Source organism: Fundulus heteroclitus, chromosome 18 (genome assembly GCF_011125445.2).
Source record: "Fundulus heteroclitus isolate FHET01 chromosome 18, MU-UCD_Fhet_4.1, whole genome shotgun sequence".
Lineage (NCBI taxonomy): Eukaryota > Metazoa > Chordata > Actinopteri > Cyprinodontiformes > Fundulidae > Fundulus > Fundulus heteroclitus.
Genome location: NC_046378.1, coordinates 9,710,699 through 9,720,564, shown reverse-complemented (window position 1 = coordinate 9,720,564; position 9,866 = coordinate 9,710,699). Strand labels below are relative to the sequence as shown.

General features: G+C 37.6%; 1 protein-coding gene across 3 annotated transcripts; it reads left to right on the top strand.

Annotated features, from left to right (window-relative positions):
- The first annotated feature begins 569 nt into the window (after nt 1-569).
- Nucleotides 570-6,828, top strand: smtla (somatolactin alpha). Of its 3 annotated transcripts, XM_036150259.1 has the most exons (5): nt 570-600; nt 753-943; nt 2,513-2,626; nt 4,561-4,740; nt 5,817-6,828. In XM_036150259.1, the coding sequence occupies exons 1-5, from the start codon at nt 585-587 to the stop codon at nt 6,009-6,011; spliced, it is 696 nt and encodes a 231-aa protein (XP_036006152.1). In that variant the 5' UTR covers nt 570-584; the 3' UTR covers nt 6,012-6,828. The 3 variants fall into 3 exon arrangements, with proteins under 3 accessions (XP_036006152.1, XP_036006150.1, XP_036006153.1); XM_036150257.1 differs by lacking the exon at nt 570-600 and having other exon boundaries at nt 731-943; XM_036150260.1 differs by lacking the exons at nt 570-600; nt 753-943 and adding an exon at nt 2,206-2,285.
- The last annotated feature ends 3,038 nt before the right edge of the window (nt 6,829-9,866 follow it).

Genomic DNA, 9,866 nt, shown 5'->3' with positions numbered 1-9,866 from the left:
CCCTTTACTTGGTAGTATAGGTGAAAGTTGCTAGGATAGTTAAAGTGTTTATTATCTCACATATTTTGAAATTTTATTTTAAAGGTGTTTATAAATTCTTGGGGTTTGAGAGAAGTGTTTTGTGTTTACTCTGTGTGCAGGGGTTGCTTTTTGACAATGCCAGTGCACAAATTCACTCCTTCATATGTTGCACTATAAAACCATCTCATCAGGCTGGTATTCATAGAACAATACCTGACAGAGACTGGAGGTTGTTTGACCACCCAATGATTCCTGATAAGCAGGTGGTCCAACAACCTGTTAGTTTTGACTGCTAAAGAAAACATTGTAACTGCATTAATCACTTTGTCAATAATGAAATATTATTACTATACTTTTTTATACATTCTGATAGCCAAACTAATTGTTATTGCATGAGTACCAATCTTATAATTATGCAGTAGAAAAGAACTACATGGGTTTAGGAAGAACAGTATCTTTTTACAAGAACCTACGTAAGACCTTTTTCCTTTATGCATGGCCTGCCCAGGCTTTATAAAGTAGTCGGTACAAAGATGTAGCAATGAAACGTGAAGAACACAGACATGATGCACATGACAGGTAATGTATCAGAAATGGCTTCTGCGATTATATCAGCATAAATATAGTATGAACAATAGTTACAATTAAATAAAACTGGTTCCCCATATTTGCACTGTAACATTTGATTTTGAAATATTTTTTTGCATGCATGTATGTATATACAACTTTAGGCATTCAGTGGAGTGCATGGGCCCTGTTATTGTGGTCCCAGCAACTTACTGCGAGCACCCTACTAGACTGTAGAGATGATCAAGGCAGCCTGAGCCGCTGCACCTCCATCTCCCAGGAGAAACTTCTGGACCGAGTCATCCATCATGCTGAGCTAATCTACCGCGTCTCAGAGGAACTGTGCTCTTTATTTGTGAGTTAACACTGATATTATCATAAAATGAGTTATTGCACAATTTTGCACTTTAAAAGACAAAAAAACTATTTATGTGATTGGTTGTCCCATTGTGTCCATTAGATATTATTTAAAAGACCACTGCTAAGGCATGGTCTGAGTTTAAGTCTAGCTAAAGAAGATGAAGCTCAGACAGAGCATCTTATCTTTTTGGTAAAAACAAAAAAATAGTTTGGCTGCAGAAATATTGGGTTTCCAAACAGATGGGTTTCTAAATCTGCCAAAATCATGTTTATATGCTGGACATGAATTAACATGTGTGTATGTCTATGAACCAATTAGTACTTCTGTTGTGAGTGTTAAATTGTCCGTGTGCAGTAGATTATTAACCTGACAAAACAATCAACATTGTCAATGTGATGCTTGAATGCGATACTTAAGTCTTGCTTTTTCCCCCTGACGTGCAGTCAGACAGTTTTATTTTGCCTAGTTGTCAGGTGATGCTGTTTGCTTGTGTTGGTGGATGTTGTGGTCTTGCTGTAATGTTCTGATTACCTGCTCGAGTCTGCCATCATGGAATATTGTCTCCCTGTGGAGTGGCATCATGATGCCACATAATTATCCCATCGTGTGAAAGTTATTTAAAAAAATAAATCGTTTTTCTTAAAAATAGGGATATAAAATAGGAAAGGCATTAAATTGTTTGTCTCATTTGTCAATTTCATTGAAACAATTCATGTGTAGTACCGCAGTACCATAGTACCATAGTACGACCTTGTTTAAAGTATATATATATTTTTATTAAATATAAAATAAACATTTTGAAAGCAATAATTTAGACAATTTAATAGGGGTGTACAATATACATACTTTTATATATTGTGAATATTTTGTGATAATTTTTGTGATTTGTCTTTACTAAAAGTTTTACAGTCTAGCAGCACCATTTAAAGCAAGCCCCTCACTTCCCAAACTGTACTTGAATTATTTTTTGTGGGCCTTTTTTTAAAACATTATACCAGACCATAAGCCCTGGCTCTTTCTGTTAGATGCACACTGTTATTTGCTTTTGATTCTGACATGATCATCGCCTCACTTCAGGGCTTCAAAGTAATCTTCCACAACCCGTCTGATGTTTTATTGAAGAAGCAAGCCCACAGCAGGGTAATGCGAATGTGACAACACTGAAAGCACAGTTTTTTTTTCACCTTGTTGAATTCCCTTCAGTTTGTGACTAGAGAATCCGAATGGTCCTTTGAAATGGAACGACGCATGGGTTGTTACAGCGAATATGCTGCATGGTGTTCTTCAGATGAGCCCATGCCGAAGAGCAAAATGTGGATATGCTGTGTCTCCCGTGGTAAACTGAGATAAAGCTTTTGTCACTGTTTTCCTAGTGTGTCCTTTTTTACTTTTTCAGATTAGGTAGGACAGTCAACTAGATTGTTGCTCATTTCTTTTGCAAACAGTGATATTTCCACTAAGAAGTTAATATTTGACAAAACAAATACACTGGCATACCGCAAATAGATTTTCTGTGTTTAACAAATGTAGACCGTCTTCTCCCTTTTTGTCATTGTTCTGTAGGAGGAGCTGTTCATCCCATTTCCTTTCAGGCTCCAGAGTAATCAGGCTGCGTATGCATGCATCACCAGAGCCCTGCCCATCCCCAGCTCCAAAAGTGAAATCCAGCAAATATCCGTAAGCATATGGTTACCATTTAGCAAAGGTTGATTTGTGTCCTTTATGAAATCTTTGGTTTTGATCTGCTAATATTTTTTTTTTGCACCTTTGATTTTAATGTACAAGGTGTAGAATGAATGAGAGATGCATAGAAAAGCAGTTTCTCCTTGTGTAGATATACAGGTTGAAGATTTGAGGCTAATCACTGGTTCTTTTTGATGACTACATGGCCTGCTGTGTTATTGTATTCGTGCACTCCTCCTCCCATCCATTGAATTATGTGAGGTTTACAATTGCAGCTCATGTTACAAGTCTACTTTCACTGTCAGAAAAAGGCTGGTAAAGGTTATTGTCTGCTGCCTTAACTGAAACCCTTTTACACTGTGAAATGATATAGAAAATGCATATACATTGTGAGAAACTGGGCTTTCAGTATGTTGAAAGACATTTTGACTTCAATCCAGCAGAGCATGGCCTTTTAGGAAAAATACTTGGTAATTAGGGTAGGAACAAAACTGAGCCATTTAGCGCTGGAAAAGGTGATTTGACTGATCTATAAATGTTGTTTTCCAGCTTACACTGTTTATGTTTACTGCACCACCAAGATATATTTTTGCAATGGTATTTATATCTTAAAGAGTTTGATCATCAAATAACAATTATCATGCTCTTTAGAAATGCATGTACTAAAAGGTCCCTGTCAGTTTAAATAACTCTTCTCATCCCTTTTTTTTGTTGGAATATTGGCTGCTTTCCAGTTTAATGGCTATTTGCACAATGACCCTTTATACTCGATACTCTACAGCAGTTTTTCATCAAAGTCAAATAAATATTTTAATTTAATATTTTGGAGAGAAAAAAAATGCTCTAGGCAAGGCAAGACGATCACAATTTATTTATATAGCACATTTCAGTAAAAAGGCAATTCAAAGTCCTGTACATGAATAGAACATAAGAAAAGAAAACCTACTGTTGAATTGCAGTGGAATTGTAGCAGGAGGTCAAGATAAGTTGGACTACAAATTTAATCTAAAGATGTTTCAGTGAACTATAACTATAACTCTCTGAGATACAGGGAGTCAGTGTAAGGACTTTAGAACTGGGGAGATGTGCTCTACTTCCTTAATCTTAGTGAGGACGTGGGCAGCAGCTTTCTGGATCAGCTGCAGCTGTCTGACTGACTTTTTTGGCAGACCTGTTAAGACACCGTTGCAGTAATCATTTGACTAAAGATAAACGTGTGGATTAGTTTTCAAGATCATGCTGAGACATTAGTTCTGTAATCCTGGAAATGTTCTTAAGGTGACATAAAGCTGACTTTGTTTCTTCTAGGGCAGTTTGACCTTTCACTCGTTCATACCCTCATTTTGTACCCAAGCTTAGTCCCTTCCTTCTTCCATTTTCTATAAACCAACTCATTTGTACACTTAAACTTAACCAAAAGGTATCACTTTATTTGTCATGGTTGTTAAGTAAATTTGATAAATTATGAAGACAAATAATCACAGAAATGTTAAAGTTTCAATATATTTTGATACTACTTGTATATTATTTTCTGAAGGCTTTATATAACAGCCTATTTAAAATGACTGTGATGGTGTTTGTGGGAATTATTAATGAATATGCAACATTAAAACTCACTCCTCATTGAACCAAAATAGATCTGCTTAACCTCCAACTCACACTGTATATATTTTTTTTGATTCATATACTGGATGTTTGTACCTGATAGCAGGTACAAAAATCCAGCTAGTAGAACTGACACGTGGTCAGAGGGAAAAGGCACATTTGGTACTTGAAAATGTCGGGTAGTACATTTTCAAATTAACAAAGGTACAAAACGGGGACAAGTAAACATGACCAGCATCCAACAAAATCTGTTATGTGGAGTATGTGTAATTCTTTATCCACTCTAACTTATATGGTACTTATCCGAGTTTTTTCCTCTGCAGGACAAATGGTTGCTCCATTCTGTGCTGATGCTGGTCCAGTCTTGGATCGAACCTTTGGCCTACCTGCAGATGACAATGGAACGCTACGATCACGCCTCTGACATGCTGCTCAACAAGACAAAGTGGGTGTCTGAGAAACTTAGCAGTCTGGAGCAAGGTGTGGTGGTTCTCATCAAGAAGGTGAACATTTTTTTTGTTTTATTTTACATTACTGTATGCAAACAAACATGCAGTAAAGATGTTTGCAGTACCTTACACAAGTATTTATATCCCTTGACTTTTTCTACATTTTCTTATATTACAACTACACAATTCTGTGTATTTTATTGAGGTTTTATGTGATAGACCGAGACAAAACAGAACATAATTGCAAAATGGAAGAACATTTTTTTCCCCAATCTGTAAATCTGTGAAAAGTCTGGCATGCATTTTTAAACCCTCTGTTACTCTTACATCACTAAAAAAACAAAACAAAACAAAACAAAAAAAAAACAAATGCAACCTATTGCCTTCAGAAATCCAGCTGAAAATGAAACTATTCTGTGAAGACCTTAGATGTTGGTTAGAGAACACTAGTGAAACAATAAGATTAAGACCAACAAACCCACCAGACTGGTCAGATAGACTTATGAAGATATTTAATGCAGGTTAAGTTATAAAAAGGGTTCCCAAGCTGCAAGCATATTACAGAGCACTGATTAATAGACAAAACAGCAAAAAGCTAAAGTCACTCTTTTGTGTGGAAAAAAGATGAGATTAAAACAGAACTTTTTCACGTACATGCAAAGCATATTGTGAAAAACTAAAACGGTACACCACTGGGAACACACAATTCCCACTGAGAAACATTGTGGAAACAATGGAAATACGGTAATGGGCATGTGAATGGATGCAAGCTCCACATTTAATCTGAATGAGTTTAAGCTATTTTGCAAATAAGAAGGGGGAAAAATATTAGTGTCTAGATATGCATTCCTTTTACAAACATGCCCAATACTTCAGACTTGCAGCTGCTATTGCAACTGAAAGACGTTTGCACACTCCGGGAGGCTGAATACAGATGTGCTACCCATTTCAGATTTTGATTTGCAAAAAAAAATTAAAAGCACATATAATATATAATTTCACTTCACAAAACACACAACTATATGTCGATCTATCACGTAGAATCGAAATAACCTTCCGGTGGTTGTATTGTTTGAGAGATAAAATGTATATTTTTCTGCAAATCTTTGACATGTTTTCAACCCACTCAGATGCTGGATGAGAGCACGCTGTCCACAGTTCAAAGTGATCAAGGTACAGTCCAGAATGATGTGCAGCCAGAGGTGCTGGAATCTGTTTTGCGTGACTACTCCCTGCTTACTTGCTTCAAGAAAGATGCCCATAAGATGGAGACTTTCCTCAAGCTTCTCAAGTGTCGTCAAACTGACAAATACAACTGTGCATAAAACATGAAGTTCAGCTTTTAAATAATGCAGTGTTTAGCTTTAAATGAATTTCTGAGTTTGCTAGTGTGCACTTAAAGATATGACCATGCCTTGGGCGCTTTAGCTGTGCTTGTAATGCATTGCATTTCTTATTGATTGTTTTGGAACACCTTCACACAAAAATAAGTAGGTGTAATGCTGTGCCCTTTCTTAACCATGTGTTGCATTTTTAGATTTTTTTTTTCTTTATCTCAGTTGCTATTTTAACCTGGCACAGGCAAAAGAAGGCAAACTCCCAAAAGATCATTTGTGTGTCGAGCTGTCAAAAAAATCTGCATATCCTGCTATTGATTTCCATTTCCTTTGTTCTTAACCGGAGTTGGTATTCCGCGCTGGCTCTTGCAGTGTTTTGATTATACCGGTGGTCCCTAGAGTATTCAGCGAACCTCCCTTGTTGAATGGAGTGGGTTTCACTTCTGCATAAGAAAATGTAATGATTTTGCTGAAGAAGAGGGTCTCTCTAACTCTGCTCCACAAAAAATATGTAAACATGAAATATAGATGGCAGTAACTTAACTAACCAGTACAGCTAAAGACAGCTGCGATGCACCTCTACAACTAAATGTACCTGATCAAAAAAAAAAAAATTATTTTAAAACATCCTGTCTTAAACCTTTCCAGAAATGAACTATTTCCACTCCTGTTGTTTTGTGTTGATATGTTTAATGCAAAATACAGTTTTTTCTGCTTTCTGAATACTGTACTGTGATGTATTGTGAGCACTTCAGTTGTACATTGCTGTGTGTTTTAGTGGCAAATAAAGCAACAAATAAAATTATAAGGGTTTTTTCTTTGACTTCAAAGTGAATGAGTGAGTGAGTCAAGGAGGGGTATTTCCGTGGAATACACACAGTTAGAGTTATGACTTGTACCTGTTGTGCCATTACACATTTTAAGTTATTTAATGTTTTAATAAATAACTCTGGGTCTGTTAGGTATTGTTGGGTGAATGTCAGCCCAAACATCTGATATTAGGACAATAGTTAAAAGCGTGATTCAAGCACTGGAATTCTTTTAACAGCAAACCCTGCACACATCTGGAATAAAGGAGTGACAACTTCTCTTCAAGTATGCTCGTTACGCTGAAAGTTGTAAATATTACGTCTAAATTAGACCGTGAGCGAAACGGTGCTACGTGCTAAGCTAACAGTACCGCACAGATGTTTCAGAGCAACATAAAGTTCACGTGCATCAGTGAAGTAGTAACCCGCCCAGACAGCAGACCTTTAAGCTAGTGCAAGCTGTTAATAGCTTCCCAGACAGCCCAGTAAGAGGGTTCTGTTGCAGTCTGGGCCCTTTGAGCTGCATACTGGATACTGAAACAGTGAAACAACATACAAACATGTTCAGTCTTTGTTGTCCATAAGTTAATGCTTCAATTAATTTTTAAGTGGTACAGGAGCAGGGTAGTTTTCACAAGCCTACTGAGCCCTCTTGTGACTATATACTGTAAACTCCTGGGTTCATACTGGTCAATATGAATTATCATTTAAATTTGATATATAAGTCACACCTGAATATAAGTGGCAGGATCGGCCAAAAATGGGGTAATTAAGTAAAACTAATAAAAGTCCACGGAAAAGCAGGAAGGACATGTTCAGAGTTTAAGTAGCTGAGGAACATACAGGAGGTTGTATAGCAGAGGAGCCAGCAAATGAGAGGGTGAAACCAGACAGCTTATATAGAGAGTGAGGAGAGAAGGCATTGAAAGCTGGTGTGAGTAACTAGATGAGTATGGGCAACAACAGAGAGCAATAAAGACTATGAGAACTCTGGGAGAATGAAATCAGAGGTAGATAGGGAGGAACACATTGAAGAAACAGAATCCAATAATAACTAGTCTAAGAAAGTGAAAATAAGCACTAAAAAATAATGAACCAACATATTTCAAGTTGTTGACTTTATTTATTTATTTTAATTTCCAGCAAAAAAATAAATAGCAAATTAAATCATCTGGTAGTGTAACCCTCGCCACCTCCTGCCAAAAACATGTTTTCACCCAACCCTCTCTGCCAAGTGTCCACTAATTGCTGTACTTTTGACACAGTGTCTGGTGAGAGTAGATATAATTTTATAACATGAAAAGAGGGCCAAAAAGATGATGATCACAGATGATCAATAAAACCCCTTTTATAATTAGGAAATATCAAAGTGAGGTAGTATATATGTAGCGTTAACTTAGCTTATGATTTGTTGGCTTTATGCCACCTGTCATACAGGCACACTTTGAATGGTGGTGCGTGTGTTTAGGCTAGCATTGTTAGACCTGTTACCTGGGCTTCTGGGGCTAAGCCCTAGATGTTTTCTGAATAGTCCAGAATATCACGCTAGAAAATATTAGAACTATATGTCAGTTAAAATTATGCATTAAGCCCCAGAATGACATTAAACTTCACATTTGTATGTAAAAACAATCAGATTTGTTTATGTTGTATTGCAAATATTTGCTGCCCACTCCATCTAACCTTGCAATGATTCAAAAGAAAAAGCAGACAAAAATGGTAATTTGCACACACAGCAACTGTGCAATTACCTGTAGAGGTGGGAATGGATTGGTTTATAAGTACTTGAGAAGTCCAGAATGCCTGTTCAGTCCTGAGCTGTCAACCTGCCTCATTTAGTACCTGAAAAGTAACACTGATCGGATCGAACAAGGGTACAATAGGAGACAATTCATTTCAGAGCAGCAGTGGAGCCAACCAGGGAGTAGGAGTAGTAAGTAAGCGAAGCCTATTAATCAAGAGGCTGGCCCATTTTAAGGACAAAATCCCCAAACCTAAGATGAGCGGAGTGGTGTATGCAGTTCAGTGTAGTGAGGAATGTTCTGATCTTTATATTGCAGAAACCAAACAACCTCTCCACAGACGCATGGCTCAACACAGGAGAGCTACCTCCTAAGGACAAGACTCACCTGTTCACCTGCACCTGAAGGATAAAGGACACTCTTTTGAGGACCAAAATGTAACTTTTGGAATAGCAGTTTTGGTATAATTGGCAGAATCATTCTTCATCTTCATCTGAACATGGTTTTTAAAATACAAAAAAACCTTTCATACGCTTTATTCCTTAACAGTGGAGTCAAGCACAGTGAGCCTAACCAGAAGTTATTGTGGTTGAGTGCATTACTTACTGTTTTCATGAGGATAAAAGTACTATTTCAAGATCTTTCTGGGGATCTGTGGGAGTACTCCCTGGCTTTTGGACAATTATTTTGGTTATTTGTTTTAATTCTCTATCAGATATCTTATAAGGGCCATATGGCCATTGCTAGTTCAATATGGAGAGTCTCACACAGACAACAGAGGCAATTAGAGAGATTTACTGACTTTTTGGTGCTTGAACCCCGGTAAAAGACGTGAAAGCTCTGAATGTGTATGATCTTGGATGGTCATTTTGGGTTTTGTGATGTCTTCCCCCCCAGGGTTCGGACATTGTTGGTGGAGGCCAGAGGAGAGAAGGAGCCAGGTGGAGCCTGCAAGCATGAAGAGGTCAATGGAGGAGGGTTGAAGAGCAGGGAATTCCGTGGATGGAGCACTTATAAGCCAAGTTTTAAGGGATGATAGGATGAGGACTTGACTCAGATTGGCTAGGGCACGGACACATGACAAGGCAATTATTGGGTTGCAGGTGTGGCCAGGTGAGTCTTCCAATTTGAATTTACGTCTTACCTTCATATTATGGTGAACTTATGGTCTCTCTACTTCTGAATTTTAGCTCCAACGGTGCTCTGTGGAACATTCAGAAATGTCCATCCATCCATCCATCCATCCATCTATCCATCTATCCATCCATCCATCCATCCATCCATCCATCCAT